General features: G+C 40.9%; 1 protein-coding gene across 1 annotated transcript in view; it reads left to right on the forward strand.

Moving 5' to 3' along the window:
• The window catches only part of LOC308347644 (ankyrin repeat domain-containing protein 26-like), a 98,448-nt gene that overhangs the window by 15,916 nt on the left and 63,786 nt on the right, over positions 1–18,746 (forward strand). Inside the window, exons 2-6 of the mRNA XM_080811233.1 lie at positions 6,369–6,483; positions 6,641–6,814; positions 9,372–9,478; positions 10,943–11,080; positions 13,157–13,224. Of these exons, the coding sequence (XP_080667359.1) occupies positions 6,369–6,483; positions 6,641–6,814; positions 9,372–9,478; positions 10,943–11,080; positions 13,157–13,224 (602 nt within the window). The remainder of the gene's footprint in view (positions 1–6,368; positions 6,484–6,640; positions 6,815–9,371; positions 9,479–10,942; positions 11,081–13,156; positions 13,225–18,746) is intronic.

The following is an 18,746-nucleotide window of genomic DNA, read 5'->3' on the forward strand; positions in this document are numbered from 1 at the left end:
CCCTTCACTGCTGTCCTTCCGGGATGTTTCAGGGGGGCCCTAGTGCTGCGGCGTCCACTCTGGGTGCTGTTGTGCAGAACCATCTGTAAACCAGGCTGGAGTCTTCCCTCTGTCAGCTGACTGTAAGGAACTCCCTATGAGGCCCCAGGTGCAAGTTGGGGGAGAGAAGTAGTAGAGTAGGAGTGGGGACCATGGGCATTTGGGCCACTTGTTCATGTGACTTACTCGTACCTTCAGGGCCTGCTTGGGCTTGATCACGTCCGTACCACTTCTGTTGGATGGTGGAGTGCTGCTGCACGTCCGGTGTTATGACTCGGTGGGTCAGATGACAAATACCCTGTTCACGATGGGCAGCTCCAGTCACATGGTAACTTGGTGGCTCATGATGAAGTGTTCAGTCTCTTTTAAGGCCCAGTAACAGGCCAAGATCTGTTTCTTAAAAGAGACTGGTTATCTGTGCAGGGCTGTCCTTCCTGTATGTCCCAGAGGGGCAGGGGCCGTAGTGCTGTAGGGCTTTGCTCTAAAGTCCTAAGGGCCTGTGCCGTGATCTGTCTCTAGTGCCTGCCAAAGGCTCCAACCAGCATCCCTGTCTGCCATGGACACTTAAGGCACCAGTGGATTTGTGGACCCGGTGGCCTGAGGAGGGGAGCAGCTTGCACAGCAGCCTATACTTGTCGCAGAACCTTCTTTTGTTCTGGACCCCACTGTACACTGGCAGCTCTGGGCGTCACTCGGTAAATGAGCTGGAGTAACACATCCAGAGGGGTCGGTGAGGAATATGTTACCTCCAAAATCCCAAGAAGCCCGTGGACAGTTGTTCCTCTCTTGGTTGTAGGAGGAGCCCGATTCAACAGCTCATCCTTCTCCTGAGAGCTCTCCATGTGCTCCACACCACTAGACCCCTAGAACTTTGACTGACGTAGAAGGCCCCTGAATTATTCTTGGATTGATTCTCCACCTCTGACATGAAAATGTCTTACCCATAAGCCTGGATACTTGCTACTTCTCACTCACTAGATCCGGTCAGCACAATGTCATCATTAGAATAGGCCCCTGTGACATTTTGGGGAAGGGAAGGGCCATCAGAATTCCTGCACATTAAATCGTGACACAGGTCTGAAGGGTGGGAGGGCCCTGAGGGAAAACAGTGAGGGCGCTTTGCTGGCCTTGCAGCTGCGAGTAAACTTGCGGTGGGTCTTAGGGACAGAGATGGAGACAGAGGCCAGGAGTCACACACCAGGTACCAGTGTGTTAATTTACTCAAGCATTGAAACCACATCTGGAACAGCAGCTGGAACAACAGCAACAGTGGGGGGTCACCATCGAGTGAGGCTTATGGTAATCAACTGTCATTGTCCTAAGGTCTGTTCTGGGGATGTGGGAGTCACCACTTTTGTGTCTTTCTAACCCTTGATGGTGGCACTAATCTCTGCATTTCTTTCGGGGATGTGGCATGACTTTTGGTTAACTATTTTCCTAGTTAGAGGCAATTCTGGAGGCTTCCACTTGGTGTTTCCCACTGTAGGAGCCCTTACTACACAGGTCAGGGCACCAGAGTGGGAATTCTGTCAGTAGGAATTCTGTCAGGAATTCTATTCCTTGTGCATTCTGGCACTGGGCATGTGACCATAGACCGGGTTTGCAGACCCACTGGGACATCTGTGAGACCTGAGCTAATATTCCATTGACCGGCTGACCTCCATAAGCCCTTCCTCTGACTGGTGGGCCACAGTGGTGTTTTGGGTCTCCTAGATTTAGTGTCAGGTCACAGCCAGTGTTTAGTAGTCTCTGGAAAGTCTGAGGGTTTCCTTTACCCCAGTGCAGTTATATCATCCACATTCGTCAGTCATTTAACATTTTGTAAAACTTAGCAGATTTTCTTGAGTTGTTATTTGTCTTCTTGGTTAAGCCTTTTGTGAATTTATGCCAAATTCTTTGAGGTCTCAGAATATGTCTGAAATTATCTTTATCATTGCTCCAGTACTTTCACACTGAAATTGTCCAGTAAAGATTCATCGTTCAGTGAATAAAAGTTATTTATTGTGTCATTAGCAATACCTTGGTTAAAAAAAGAACTTAATTTGAAAAGAAATAGAATGACTTACCTATAAAATTGTCAGTATGGATGGTTTTGATCGCTTGTGGCTTAGTGTAAATCACATGGATTAGGCCAATATGAGTGTTGATAACGCTTTAGTGTGTTTAAAAATATTTAGTTTGAATTAAATACAGTGTCTGGATTTTGGGCACATGAATTTAAGAGGTTACATGTTAACCAAATTACGGTAGATGGCCACTTCACTTCTGTGGGCCAGAATTGAGTAATGAAAATAAATAAAATATTACTCTTAGTTCTAAATCTGTATCATGTAACAAGATGTATCTCTGTCTACAGTGAGAAAATTATTAAAACAGCTTGAAAAATGTGATGTACAAAAGTGATATCAGAGCTGGAATGAGGCAAAATGGTAATCCTGTGATTATGGGCAGTTTTAGCCCAGTGTCTGTCAGCCAGACGCAGTTGAGCTGTGTCCCATCGCTCACTTAGTGTGGGTATGACATGGCCAGCAACTATAGTTATTCTAGGATGGTACAAAGAGAGCAGAGATGACAAATTCAAATGGTAACTAAAATTTGTATTGTCACTTTTATTGTTAAAATTGGAAAAGGGTGAAAAATGGACAGAAAAAAAAGAAAGCATCAATTTGTATTCACTTTCTTTGTATCTTGTTAAAAACTTAGAAAAATACGAAATCAGTGAGTTCCACAGGTTGAAAAACTGATACACAGGGGATTTTCTTCTCTGGGTGATAGACATGTCTTGGAATGAGATGGTGACTTGTGAATGCACTAAATGCATTGAATTATTCCCTTTCAGTGGTAATTTCACGTTATGTGAGATTAAAGTTAAAAACTAAACAGGAATAAATCTTTGGAGGGTAGGAGAATAATGGTGTTCAGTTGTACCCTTAAATGGTCAGGAAATAGTTCTTCAGTTCTTTAAGGTATCCCCCCACTGGGGGTCAATTTTTGCTAAGCTGTCAATACTTACTTATGAAACAGACAGAGACACCTATTTATAACATGATTGCCTAGTTGACATTTAGTTGTTAAGAGATAGCCACCATGATCTGTGTGGGCTTCTAAGTCCATGCAACATTTGGGTCATTTTCAAGGCTGCCTGGTTTTTGCTTTCTAACAAGCTTTCTGCTTCTTTGCGTGTATGCGCGTGGCTTAGCAACCATGGGTATGTGGGTGGCTCGAACCAGCTTCAGTTTCTACTGCCTGCCTCGGGTAAATCTGGAGTTTATGTGGAGTGCTTATCCCATCCAGATGGCTCTCTGACCTCTCAGAGCTTACAGTTAAATACCTTGCTACTCTTGTTTCCCCTAAACAGCATTGCAACCTCAGGCTAGAGAACTCTGTGTGCTTAGCATGGAGGCCACGTCTTTGACTTACTCTGCCTCAGGTCAGGCAAGTCCCTTCTCTAAGTGACAAGTTTCTGGCATGGGAAGTGAGAGCACAGCACAGACTCACACAGCTCTAACCAAACTTCAGTAATCTTCATGAATAAACCCTCCTTAGTTTGTTGTAGGTCTTCAGAGTCTTTAAAATAATATTATCCAGATTTATAGCCTCGGGGCGGTGAGCCGAGTGGGGGCCCTGCCGCGCTGCCCCTCAGCGGCGAGCCGAGTGGGGGCCCCGCCGCTCTGCCCTGTCAGAGCGGCGCGCCGCCGCACTGAGATTTGAGAGGCTTGGGCCTCGCACATGCACTTTGGGCACCTTTAGTCGCTGGCCCTTTATGCGCAGGCGCAGCCACGCGGGTTTCAGAGGTGCGCAAGCGCATTTGTGCTTGGCGTCATGGTTACGGTTGTTAGGTGCTCCAAGATTCCAAACCATTGTGAGGTCGGTTTGGCTTATCTCTAGCACTGGTGCTGGTGTGTAGAAGCGGTGAAAAGCCCAGTGGAAGGTGAAGTGTTGGTGAAGCCTCTAGGCTTTGCAATGAAGAAGTTTTTTGGTTTCGGGACTGGGAAGGGGCGTCATCCGTGACCTTTCGCAGGGAAGTGATGAATGACTTGAGGGCCCCAGTTGTTAAGAAGGGAGAATTCAACGAGTCCCAGCGGGTGTATAACATCCGAATGAAAGATCTCAAAGAGATCCACAGAGTTGCCGTCATGAACAACATATTGAAAATGCAGCGGTTGCTACTGCTTGGGAAAGACGTGAATAAAAGAGACAAGAAAAAACGGTAATAGAGCTGTAAGGGCCTGCTTAGCCAGAGGGAGTCATTTTGTGAACTTAGATTGACCCTGCCCCTCCCAGAGGAACTTACTTGCAAAGCCCAGTTACAAGGGCGGGTCAGGCCAGGTGAAGACATCCAGTCAGTGGGGTGTGCATATATCTACTAGGGTAAATTGAAATTCAATTGGCCACCCCGGTGTAACCTAGCAGTTTTCTCTTTGTGTTGCAGACCTGTTGCAATCTCACTGGCCACCTGTGTATAGCCCGGCTAAACTACCTCTATAAAAGTTAGTCTGTTATTTTTAATGGACATCTTTTTATATGATAATGTTATAAAAAAAGATCTATTCCCATAATAGATCAACTTCTGGGCTACAAATTCTTTCGATAAAATCCAATATATATTTTATATCTGTGTCCACTTTGTATGTATGTTATTTACTGACTGGCTGTCGAAAGAAATTTTGAATTGGGAAGATGGTTCTGTTTGTGATTAGGAAGACATATTTCTCAAAATGTGTACTCTTCTTGTATTTATCGACATTCCATAAAGCAAATAAAATCATCATGGTTTAAAGAATTTTGGGTTACACCTGCTCTCTTTTATCATTGTGATGACATTAAGAAAATTTTTGGAATCACTATAGTGTACACCTGAAAGTAATATAACACTGCATGTTAACTGGAATTAAAATAAAAACTTAAATTTTTATAAGCAGACAAATTTACCCTTCCAGATATCAACATGTATCTTAAATTTCCACAATTTACACGGTTACTAATAGCTGAAAGGACAGATGAATGAATGGGGCAGAGTAGAAAATGCCAAACACCCAAATATGGTGACATTTCATATTAGTAGGAAAAGGTGAATCATTCATAAGTGGTGGAGAAATATCTGCTATTTATTTATTTATAGTAGTATTAAATACTAATATTGAGCATTGGTAATTCTTGATTTTAATATGATCTATAAATCTAAATATCTAATAAAATGAAGAAAATAATTTCATTTATTATTTAATATAATGTGTATAAAATATATCATATATAAATATATGATATATTTATGTATAAGATATATAAACTATTTATTTAATATATAAAAATATATAAAATACATAATCTATAAAAATAAAACTGGTCCCGTTTATTTGAATCCTGAGCTTCCTTTGGCTTAAAGTTTCTTGAAAATCAGAGTGAAGAATTACTTAAAAAGAATGCTTCGTTATTTTAGTCCTCTTTTCCCATAATGCTTTCAAGAACTAAAATGTATTTAAATGCCAACCATGTGAGTAGAACTGCAGTAGAACTGTTGTATGTATATACCACTATTTCATTTAACGTAAGGCACATTGATTGTGTGATGCCCCACCATTTTATATACCAATAAGAAATCTTAAAAAATTCTGCCAATTATAGTTGTAAGACATTTTGAATTATAAATTGCATCCCAATGTCAGAGATACTAAAAGGTGACAAAATGAGCCTCCTAGAATCATTGATATATAGTATTCCTGTGAGTATTTAAAACATATCTGAGAAGTAGGCATAATTGTATCACTTTACCTAATGGGAGAGTTGTCTTTGTACAATAGTAGCAATAGTAATAGTTATAATAATAATATGTAAGAAACTTTGCATAGATCCTCATTTAAGCATGGTGACGAGGTCTTGTGAGATAATTATTCTTTATTTTTATTAGTTTTTAGTAATCTCTATAGCCAACACGGGGCTTGAATTCATGACCCTTGAGATCAAGAGTTACATGACCTTCAAACTGAGCAGGGCAGGGGACACGAGATAACTATTTTCATCTGCATTTTGTTGAGGAGGAAATTGAGGATAAGGCTGAGTAATAACTATTAAGTGACAGAGTTAAGTAGGATTTAAACCCAGGTTGAGCTGAATCCTGAGGTCACGCTCTACCTAGTCAGATAGCCCGCTCTTTTACTAGCATGGTGACTAATCACTAATACATATTGTACTTTCGTCAAAAGAAAACTAAATCTTTGTTTTTGAGTCAAAGGAATAAGATGCTATTTAACGTTTACAATTACATGAATTAACTGCATGTTTTGAAGTAGTGCACTATAATTTCCTAAAACGTTCTTTCACTTTCCTAGGACTCCTCTCCATCTGGCCTGTACCATTGGCCATGCCGACATGGTGACTCTTCTTGTACAGAGGAAATGCCAGCTTAATCTCTGTGATAAAGAATGTAGGACTCCTCTAATGAAGGTGTGTGGTAGCAGCTGTGTCTGCCTGAGATGGATTTGATTGAATTACGTAGAATGAAACTTTATTGCATTTAAATGTAACTAATTGGTGAAAACTGTGGCATGCTTGCTTTAAATTCCCAGAATTTACACTCTGTTTCTTGGGGTACTACTGACAGGCTATACAATACCAGGAAGAGACATGTGTAACTATTCTCTTAGAACACGGTGCTAATCCACACCTTACGGATAACTTTGGCAATACTGCCCTCCACTATGCTGTTGCTGGTGACAACACGTCAATAGTAGAGAAGCTGATTTTATACCATGCAAATATTGAAGCAAGAAACAAGGTACGTCAACTTTATTGATAAAGTATTTGAAATTTTAAAACATACATATAAATTTTTTTAGCGACAAAACATTTATTTACGTATTTATTTATATATGTAATAAATAATAAATACTGAATTCGATACATCAAGTCCTATCACCACGGAAACAACTCCAAAGCCAGGGCAGGGAGAACTAGAGATCGACGATGCGCACAGAAAGGGCAGAGTTCTGTTTCCCAGCCACTCTTCCACCCCAGAAGGAGAATCTTCCCATTAGTGCTTGGGAGTGGATGGTGGGCTCAGAGCCCACAAACGATTGAGGGCCTGGAGGGGGGTGAGGTGATGATGGAGGCTGAGTGCTGTGCAGGGGCTTAGGAAATGGGTGCTGCTGGGAATGGGTGGGAGTCCATGACCCAGTGGGGTAACTTGAGTGAGTGCAAGTGGGAGGAGAAAGCAGCAGGTTGCAGGCCCTGGCCACTCCAGGCCCCAAGGTTCTGAAGATGAGAGCAGGGGGATCGGGTCATGACATCCTACAGGGGCGTCTACTTGCGCTCATAGCCACTCTGCCTGCCATGTACCGCAATGGGGTCTCCCATTTCACAGAGTAGTTCCTGCTCAGCATTGTGTAGGTCCTTGGGGGGGTATAGCTGTGCATGGGGAGTAGTGGAGGACCGCGCTCACTATTCCACTTGTTATTTCTTTGACGTGCGTCACCTCCTACCACTGCCCTTAAGGAAGCACTGTTGGTTGACATAGATAGGGTCAATTTTTCATATGTAGAAGCTCGAGCATTCCCTGAATGAAAATATTTTGAAATAACTTAATTGTCTAAGATTTCCCTTTATTTTTATTTTTTAATTTTTTTTTCTTGAGCGTACTTTTTGGAAATACATTTTTGTAGGAACTGTAAAGAAAGAAAGCAGGAAGAAAGCACATATACAGACTTGTAAGAAGAGAAGCATGTTCTTCACATAGCAAGAATTTTTATGCCTCGGCTTCTAACCCAAGTAGTACTTCTGAGTAATTTTACATGGAATATGCTTTATTCTGCTCTAAGACCATGATCTTGTTATAGAGATAGAGAAGTGATCTATGTCTCTATGATTCGGTTGATATTAACACTAATCTTTGATACATTTTCATTCTTAAATGCAGCAATTATCTACAATTGCTTATAGTTACTAAGATTTAGTTGACCCAAGTGTTGGTTTTCTTCAAGTTTTGAAAGAGGCCGGCTTTGGCTAACAGTGCTGTAAACTGTCAAGTCAGTTGTTTGAAGTTTTAAGATTTCACTTTAATGAACTTTAAAAAAAAAAAAAGATTTTATGTATTTGAGAGAGAGCGTGAGAGAGAACACACATGAGTAGGGAGGAAGGGCAGAGGGAGAGGGAAAAGTAGGGGAGCCTGATGCAGGGCTGGATCCCAGGACCCCGAGAGCACGGCCTGAGCCGAAGGCAGATGCTTAACGGGCCGATCCACCCAGATGCCCCAGAGCTGCTCTTTTAATTTAGAGTCCATCTCCTCAGTGACCCATTTGGAGCAAGAGTGCTTTATGTTGACATCTGGGATCCTGATACCATTGATAGAAGAGAATCAAGCATGTTGGTATAACCTGGAGAAAACCTTCACCTTTATTGGAAAGCTCTCGACACTGTATCCCTGAAACTCTAATTTCTCAAATGTTAGTGTTTGCCATGAAAAGTATTGTCAAATGGGGATAAGCAAATTTAAACCGATTTCTTTTGTGCGAGAGATATAGTGCAGTTCTGTAATATTTCTCAAACATAGAGGATCATTGACTCTTTCTATTGAGGCACAATCCTCACCTTCCAGCAAATTATGTGTTCTTTGGGATGTAATTTGAGAAACACTACTCCAGAGATAATCATTTAGGCTGTTAACTCAGTAAAAATACTTTAAGCTTTTACAGCTATGTCTTAGAGTTTGGAGATACAGAGATAAAAAATAGTCCCTTCCCTCAGGAAGCTCTTGGTTTCGATGGGGTGCAATAAAATAATTGGAGTATACAATGATAAATGCTGTGTTAGAAGCCGAGATTCTTGGAACCAGTCAATGTTTGAAGTAAGATTTGGAGAATGACTACAGTTAATCTGTTGAAGAGGTGGAGGAGGGCTATTTAACTTAATTTATTTTATTTTTTTCAAAAATATTTATTAAGTTGAGAGAGTGAGAGTGGGAGAGAGAGCATGAGCAGAGGTGTGGGGCAGAGGGAGAAGGAGAAGCTGACTCCCCACGGAGCAGGGAGCCTGACATGGGGCTGCATCCCAGGGCACTGGGCTCATGACCTGAGCTGAAGGCAGAAGCTCAGACTGAGCCACCCAGACCCCCTGAGGAGGGCTATTGTAAAGAGAAGGAGCAGCTGGTGAAAGCAGGGGGGTGAGGGAGGGTCGGGGGGTGGGGAGGATGGGGGGATGGGGAGGATGGGGGGGGTTAGAGTACTTATATATGTGTTTAAGTTTAGAGGATCCTTTATGGGTTTTAAAATTCAGTATGGAAATATGTAATTTTGTAAATTATAAATTGTAAATGATAAATTGTTTTTACACTTTTATAGTTGGAACTCACACCTTTTTTACTTGCTGTAAATGAAAACAAACACCAAATGGTGGAATTGTTAATTGGAAAAAAAGCAGATGTACATGTGGTTGATAAGTTGAAAAGGTACAGTAGTTGTTTTTTTTTAAACCTTATATTGTTCTAGGATGGTAACAGTTAAGTCAGACTAACTTAATAAGAAGAGGATTAATTTATAACTATATAGTGAAAAATGTCGACATGTCATCAGTTAGGCAGAAAGCAGTTATTCTGATGGGGCAACATGAAGAACAGTATACGGCAGAATTTATATTCCTTCATATCATTAACTGATGTGATTTGCAATCTTTTTTTTCTGCCATATGATTTTATGTTAGCTAAATGGGTTTCATATTAGTTTTATTATAAAGTGTGGACTCCTTTTATTGTATGACACAATACTGAACTTCTTACCCTTTTATAGTATTTTTTGGAAACTTCTACTTCATATATATTTTCCTTAAAAGATGCATATTAAACATAAATAGGAGTTGTTTTATCTTTTGAATGACTCCTTGCTTTAAATTGCCTTTTTTTTAAAAAGAATACTGATGTTAGATGATCCCTAAGTGATTATTAATTAGTATTACCAGATAGTGTGGGCTTATCATCCTTTTTCATGTTCAGTATATTTTTTGTTTTGTTTTGTTTTGTTTTCGTTGGTAAGGGTAGAAGGATGAAAGATAACTTTAATTGAATAGATTTTTCTTTTAGTGAGGACAAATCATAGGTTGGTGATAAAGAGAAAAGAGATGGACTTTAGATAGACACAAGACTAGGTTTAATTCCTTTCCTACTTGCTGGGTATGTGACTTTGGAAACATTACTTATCATCACCAGATACATTCTCTCATATGAAAAGGAAGATAATATATCCTTCAAGGGTTGTTGTGTGTAAATAATATCTTACATATATAGTATTTAATTTAGTGCCTAACACATGCTTATCTTAGTATCATTAACTGCAACTATGACTCTTTTGTTACTGTTAGTGTGAATACTGTTATTTTAAGCCTGCAAATAGCTTTTTTGTTTTTTTTTATTTTTTTATTTTTAAAGATTTTATTATTTTTTGAGAGAGAGAGAGCATGAGCAGGGGAAGGGGTTAGAGCAGGGAGCCAGATGTGGGGCTCAATTCCAGGACCCTAAGTTCATGACTGAGCTGAAGGCAGACGCTTAAATGACTGAGCCACCCAGGCACCCCTGCAAATTACTTTTTGTACAGACCTGTCCTCTAGAAGGCATGGAAGTACACTGAATCAGCTTAAGGAAGAAATGGGGAATTCTTTTTTAAAAGAATTTAGCATAGTTTCTTGTTCATCAAATGACTTTAAATTAGCAACTTCTACTCTCATACCCAGGGGGGACAAGAGGTTTCTTTTTTGTCCCTTAATTTTAGTCATGGAGGTAATTTACAAAGATAAACACTTGAACGTGTTAATGGTCAATTCTGGACCGACAGGCAAGATATTAATCTGGTAAAGTATATGAAATTTGCTGTTTAGATAACTCTGAGTTCCTAAGGGTGAAGTTATGTCTCTGTTATTTTAGAACAGCCCTCATGCTTGCTGCAACTTTTAAATCTCCAGATGTAGTCAGGCTTCTTCTTCAGCAAGGTGTTAATACCTCTTCTCGAGATGAATGTGGATGGACGGCAGAAGACTATGCTGATTTTAGTGGATTTGATGTGTAAGTGTGTACATTAAAATGTTAGTTATCACTAAACTGAAGCTTAAAATAATTTAACTCTTAGTTCTTATGTAGTGGTTGAGAGTTCGTAGTTTGATTTGGGCAATGTTGGGATGGCAGTGAGTTAGCCCCCATCATTTGCCAGAAACCAAGACAAAGGCTAGACTAGTTAGCAATAACAACGGGTGCAGGATTCTTTATCTCAGGACTATTGAGACCTTTGTCTTTAGGGATCTTAACTGTATCTGTTTCATTCCAAGGATAACTCTTATGCATGGCGTACAAAGAACGTTACATTTGTGTTTTTTTTTTCCTTCCTGCCTCCATCCCTCCCTCCCTCTCTTCCTCTCTTCCTCTCTTCCTTTCTTTGTAGATTTTATTTATTTATTTCAGAGAGGGACAGGGTAGGGACAGAGGAAGAAGCAGATTCCCTGGGGAGCAGGGAGCCTGATGTGGGGCTCAACCCCAGTCCCCCAAGACTGTGACCTGAGCTGAATGCAGATGCTTAACCAAGTGCCAAGTGAGCCACCTAGGTGCCCCAACATCCAACATCTTTTTTTTTTTTTCTTTTCCTAACTAGTTACTTGGGTCTTGAGATGTTCAGTTTAGTAGAAAACCCTATACTTTCCCTTGAGGGTTATCTCCTATACTTTCCCCCTTGAATTTTCCAGGAACCTAAGGAGTTCCCTAAGACCAAAGAGACCATCCTCTTTCGCAAGTCATTTGGAGGGAAAAAAGGACATTCTTGTCATTCCCTTGTTTCCTTTGATTCTGTTGCTGCAACATTGCTGTGTAGTACCTTGGTGACTCTGTTAAGCGACTGTCTTTGGCTCAGGTCATGATCCTGGAGTCCCAGGATCGAGTCCCCCAACTGGCTCCCTGCTCAGCAGGGAGTCTGCTTCTCCCTCTGACCCTCCCCGCTCTCATGTTTTCTCTCTCCCTCTCTCATTCTCTCACTCAAATAAATAAATAAATAAATATATTTAAAAAAAGAAAGAAAACTAAAGATTTTATTTTTTGAGAGAGAGAGTGAGAGCATGAGCAGGGGAAGGGGTTAGAGCAGGGAGCCAGACATGGGGCTCAATTCCAGGACCCCAAGATCATGACTGAGCTGAAGGCAGATGCTTAAATGACTGAGCCACCCAGGCACCCCTGCAAATAACTTTTTGTACAGACCTGTCCTCTAGAAGGCAATGGTATTTTTCTGCAGTCTGGTTATGATTGACCTTTGCTCCCAGGATGCCCTTGCTGATCCACATTCCTCAGTCTTCGCGGTGACCCACGATGAGACTTCAAAGTTACAACATTTTTTAGTTTACGACATATGCTTGTATGCTCAGCTGCTATTCCAAGGCACCAGCACCCTGTTCTGGCCGCTGGGCCCCCTGGCTTTAGCCACACACACCCTTCCCTTCGCACTCAAAAGCCTTACATGAAGCCCATATGTTAGCGCAGACCTTCATAATGAAGTACCGCTTGAGGATTTTGCTTTTTTATCCTGCTAGCAGATGGCAGTTGGGACCCTTCTAAGCTGTTAGAGAGGTTCAAGTAATGCTACAGGAAGAGCCTGGACTTTCCTTTCTCCTTTGTTTCTAGGCCTATATCTCAAGCCTGCTTTAAATCCCGAGGAGCGCCTTTTCTTATGGGCTGATGAAAGGTCTCATACAGCCCTTCCCAGAGTGGTGGGCGTCACCTTTCCCGAGAGGCCATGTTTTGGGTCTAATATTTCATGAAATCCTCTTAACAACCTTGTGAAATAAGGCAGTAAGATGCCCGTTTTATAGAGGAAGACTTGGAGCCAGAGAGAAGTGGCTCGTCCAAGAGCAAATAGCTGTGGTTACAGAGTTAGGACCACTGAGTTCAAGACACGTTCCGTTATGGCAAGCTAATACTACTAATTGCTAAGTTACTACTTCATGACTGGTTCACCTTCCTTTGAAGTATATGGGGTAATTTAAGGTTTGATATTAGCTCTGATATTATTCGAAATACTCTTATGAATTGATATATTTGGTAAATGTTTTTCATATCAGTATTAAAATAGTAACATTGTTTATCACCCCTTTTTATATGTAGCAATCGCCAAATAATTGCCCAACATAGAGAAGAAAGACTTAAAAATTTTTCGCAAAATAACAATCCAGGTAAGACTTTTCAGAGTGAAGTACTTTTGGTGGTCACATAGATGAAGGCAGCGTAAGGAAGTTTTGATTATGAAAGAGCAGTGGGGGAAAAAAAAAAAACACCCAATGTGTAAATTGCATAAGCTCACTTTCTTGCTTTCTTCCTTTCTTTCTCTTTCTCTTTCTCTCTCTCTCTCTCTCTCTCTCTCTCTCGATTTTATTTATTTATTTGACAGAGAGAGAGAGAGAGAGCACAGGCAGAGGGACAGAGAGAAGCAGGTTTCCCACTGAGCAGGGAGCCCAATGTTGGACTCAGTCCCAGGGTCCCAGGATCTTGACCTGAGCTGAAGGCAGATGCTTACCCAACTGAGCCACCCAGGGGCCTCTATTTTTTTTTTCTTTCTTAATTTCTTTCTTAATAGTCTAGTATTCAGAATTATTTAAGAATTTAAATACTGTCATGAACAATAGGAACAAATCCATGAGAGAGACCGGACTCCAGGAAACAAACTGAGGGTTATGGAAGGATGGAGTGGGGGAATGGGGGAACCGGGTGATGAGTATTAAGGAGGGCACGTGTCGTGATGAGCACTGTGTTATATGCAGCTAATTAATCATTGAACACTACATCAGAAACTTACGATGTAGTATGTGCTGGCTAACTGACCATAATTAAAAAAAAAAGGTACCTCAGTGTGAACAACAACGAAAGAGGAAGTTAATTGTAGGTAATTTAACATATGAGACATTATTGTCTGAAAAGAAATTCATTATTTTAGTCATGACCCCTAAAATCCCTTATATCTTTGTGTAAATAAGAGAGAGATTTTTAAGTTAGTATGTTTTATGTTTCCTTTATAAGCATATTAAAACAACTTGAACTTGTTATGAAAATGGATCTTTTAGTTTTTACAAGTGGATTACATTTAGTAAGTATTATTACATACTGATTGTCTCATTATAAAAGGAGCTATCCTCAAAACTGGGAACTCTATAATACCTTCCTGGTACCATAAACAAATGGCAAGCAATAAGAACTGGAAAACTTAGCTAGTATGCAGCAATACCAGTGAGACTGTTTTTTTTCTTTAAAGGTGACTGTCCGTGGTACAGAAATCAGAAAAGAAACGCCTTGAGAATCATAGGTGGTTGTATATATTGTTGTATCAATAAGATATCATTAACAATTTCATTTCTCATTAGTTAAAGAGAATGAGATATGTTGACTTTATTAGAACAATGTTTTCTTCTGTTCGTTGCATAATTGTCATGATACTGTAATTTTGTTAGAACACGACACTCTGTTGCCATTAGTAAAAAGATTATCATAATAAAAATTCAAATGGGGCAACTCTGAGGCTCAACAGATTATAACAAAAGCAGAAAAATGGTTCACAATAACAAAAATGCTACCACTGCTCCCTAGATGTGGCACCTAGTGCATTGTACAATCTGAAATGTATGAAGGAACCTTTAACTTAGTAGACTTTTATCAAAGAAAATCTGTAGGTTGGTTTGGTTTTGCAATTTATTCATTTTCATTTGTTCACTTAGCAAATAACTATCAAGTGTCTTTTAGCCACTAAGTGTTACTCTGATATAGAATACAAACATTCAAAAAACACAATCCCTTCCCTCCGGGAGTTTGTTATTATCATTGTCATTCTTATTATTTACTCTGTTTTTACTACTCTATTTTTATTATTTACTCTACTTTATTCCATGCTTACTATGTGCCAGAGTCCCCTAGTGCTTATAATTATCATTGTTATGTTTTTATTGGTACTTAATATGTAAGTCGATAGTGACAAGTTAGAGTTTTAGAAGAGTGGGTAGAATTTAAGGTAAGTACGCAGACCGAGTATTAAGTTTGCCAGGTAAAGAGGCAGAAGAACCATGTTTGGCAGGAGAAACGTCCATCAAGATGACATGTTTTGCACAGGGAACAGCAGTGCAGATGCTCAGATGTACGAGTGAACTTTGGAGCACTTACGAGCAGTTCAATTTTGCTGGTACAAAAAGTGTGCTATGGGAATGGTTGGAATGAGTGAATACTTAGCTAAGGCAAGCTAATGAAAGTTTTTCAGTACCATGGAAAGGTGTAGCTCTTAGGTTGTAGACCTTGGCAAATTTATCAGGTCGAATGATTTTAGCTGCGAATAACAGGTGACTTATAATAGTGACTAAAACGGGGCCACCTGGGTGGCTTAGTCAGTTATGCATTGACTCTTAGTTTTAGCTCAGGTCACAGTCTCATGGGTCATGAGATCAAGCCCCACATCCCACTGGGCTCCGTGCTCAGCATGGAGTCTGCTTGACGATTCTCCTCCTCTGCCATTCCCCCCGTTCGTGCACTCTCTCTTGCATGCGTGCACTCTCTCTCAAATCAATAAATCTAAAAAAAGCAAACCAAACAAAACAGTGACTAAAACAGGAGGAACCAGAATTGTTTTGATGGTTCAGTGATGTCACCAGGATTCCAGTTGTCTCTTTTTAACTTTGAGGTTGGCGGTATTTTATATTTCCTTTCCTGATTGGCTAATTAGCAACAGTTCGAGGCATATTCTCACATGACAATATTCAATGACTGGAAGGACTGTTTTTCTTTATATGTTCCTTTTATTTTTTAAAAAGATTTTATTTATTTATTTGACAGAGAGAGACAGACAGAGAGGGAATACAAGCAGGGGGAAGCGGCAGAGGGAGAAGCAGGCCTCTTGCTGAGCAGGGAGCCTGACGTGGGGCTGGATCCCAGGACCCTCGAATCATGACCCAAGCTGAAGGCTGAGGCTTAACAACCGAGCCACCCAGGCATCCCTATATGTTTCTTTAAATAGGAAGAAAACTCAGAAGCTTGCAGTAAATTTACTGTAACATCTTATAAGCTAGGTTATATCACGTGCTTGTTCCTAAACCAGCCGCTGGTAAATCAGGTACTGTGATTAGCTTAGAATAATCATTTCTCCTTTTGAAGCTGGGGTAAGGCCACCTTCTTCGTCTTTGGGACAAGAAATATCCAAATAAAGTTGTGGTTCTCCAGCAAGAATGAAGACTCTGGCATGGTTATTGGGGAGGGAGCCAGCAGTACTTGATGCAGGGATTCACTGGAGAATGTGAAGCAGAAGGGTAACAAGATTAGATTTGAATTAGGGCCTTCTGGTTGTGGCACAAAATAGGGATCACCAAGCTTTTTCTCTAAAGGGCCAGATAGTGAATATTTTAGGCCCTGTGGTTTCTCAACTACAACTACCATTATAGTGTGAAAGCAGCCGTAGCAATACGTAGGTGAATAGCAAGAACCAACCATCTGGTCCTGTAAATAAAGTTTGATGGGAGCACAGTCACATGTGACTGGTCCGACTTGGCCTGTGGCCATAGTTTGGTCACCCCTCATGTGGAGGATAGATTGGGAAAAAACCATGTAAAGAGACTGGAAGATAAAGGACGCTTATATTTCCTTAGTCTAGTATCAGTCCATTATGAAATGTTCACTCCTCTATACTGAAAACATCAGGAGGCCCAATTAATCAATTTACAATGTTGTTCTTTTTCTAGGCCTTTTGTCTTTCTCATTTTTTTAATTTATCACTTTTTAAAAGATTTTATTTATTTGCGAGAGAGCACGAGTGGGGCAGAAGGGCAGAGGGAGAGGGAGAAGCAGACTCCCCATTGAGCAGGGAGCCTGATACGGGGCTTAATCCCAGGACTCTGAGACCATGACTTGAGGTGAAGGCAGACGCTTAACTGACTGAGTCACCCAGGTGCCCCCTTTCTCATTTGTTTTGCTTAAAAAATTTTTATTCATTTAAGAAATAACAATATTAGTTGGTGGCTTTTTTTTCCTTCTGGAAGTCATCAGTTAAGAGCTCATGTTTGTGTAGGGCAGTGGCAGGGGAAATATAAAGCAGAGATAGAAAAGAGATATAGTTAATACAGTTTCATGATTATTAAATGTAGAAAGGGGAGAGAGGGGGATGCCTGGGTGGCTCAGCCATTTAGTGGCTGCCTTCAGCTCACGTCATGATCCCAGGGTCCTGGGATAAAGTCCCGCATTGGGCTCCCTGCTCCATGGGAAGCCTGCTTCTCCCTCTCCCACTCCTTCTGCTTGTGTTCCCTCTCTCACTGTGTCTCTCCCTGTCAAATAAATAAAATCTTAAAAAAAAAGGGGTGCCTGGGTGGCTCAGTGGGTTAAGTATCTGCCTTCAGCTCAGGTCATAATCCCAGGGTCCTGGGATCGAGCCCCACATCAGGCTCTCTGCTCTGCGGGGAACCTGCTTCCCCCTCTCTCTCTCTCTGCCTTCCTCTCTGCCTACTTGTGATCTCTCTGTCAAATAAGTAAATAAATAAATAAATCTTTAAAAAAAAAGAAATGCACATTGTGAGGGGCGCATGGGTGGCTCAGTGGGTTAAGCCTCTGCCTTGGGCTCGGTTCATGACCTCAGGATCCTGGGATTGAGCCCCGCATCCGGCTCTCTGCTCCGCAGGGAGCCTGCTTCCCCCTCTCTCTCTGCCTGCCTCTCTGCCTACTTGTGATCTCTCTCTGTCAAAGAGATAAATACAATCTTTCAAAAATAATGAACATTGTGAGCAGCAGGTCTGGGATCCTGCATTCTGACCTGTCCGGTGATGCAAATGTCAATGGTCCGTTGGTCATGTGCTCCATTGCAAGGGTGGAGACTTCCACATAGAGACACCTGGAAAGGCCACTGGATACTTCAAGACACCACAGGATCAAGGAAAACATTATTTTCTTTTTGTTTGTAAGCATGTTTTCAGCTAGACGGGAGAAAGGAGATGCAGAAAGAGAGGTTATAGATGTAAGATACTAGTGCTAACTAAAAAGGAAAGAAGTGGTGGAGATAATCCCTAATAAAAAGGGTGTAAAAGCAAAACAATCAAGACTATAGATCCACAAATAAGTCTTTTTTTAGGATTTTTTTTTCTTTATTTGTTTCAGGGAGCAAGATTGAGAGAGACAGAGAATGATCAGGGGGAGGGGCAAAGGCAGAGGGAGAGGTTCCTCAAACAGGCTCACTTCTGAGCCTGGAGCCTCCATGCAGGGTTCAGTCTGAAGACTCTGTCCTCATGAGCTGAGTCGAAATCAAGAGCCAGATGCTCAATCCGCCGTTCCGTCCGGGTGCTCCCAGAAATTACTTTTTGAAGGGGCATAGCGAAGGGAACAAGGGAAAAGGGAAAGGCACATTAGCTGAGAAGTCTTGGAGTTGAGAAGGAAACTCCAGAGAATTCACTTTAGATGGCTCGAGGGTATTTGCACTAGAACCACATATTCATCCTCCTCAGGTCTTTTGGACATCAAAGATACAGGTAACGTCCGTCTTCATTACTCAAGTGAGATACGGAAGTTATGGCTTTCTTTTTTTTAAGATAGGTAATTTTTTGATACGAGAGCTGTTTCCAAAAACCCTTGAAAGACTGACATGATCTACCAAATCAAACTACTTTTGGAAACTATAGAAATACAGGATTGGTTCCCTAAATGTTAAAATTTTTATTATCAGTAAGTGTGACACTAATTCTGAAAT

Source organism: Martes martes, assembly GCF_963455335.1.
Source record: "Martes martes genome assembly, chromosome: 8".
In the NCBI taxonomy this organism is placed as follows: Eukaryota; Metazoa; Chordata; class Mammalia; order Carnivora; family Mustelidae; genus Martes; species Martes martes.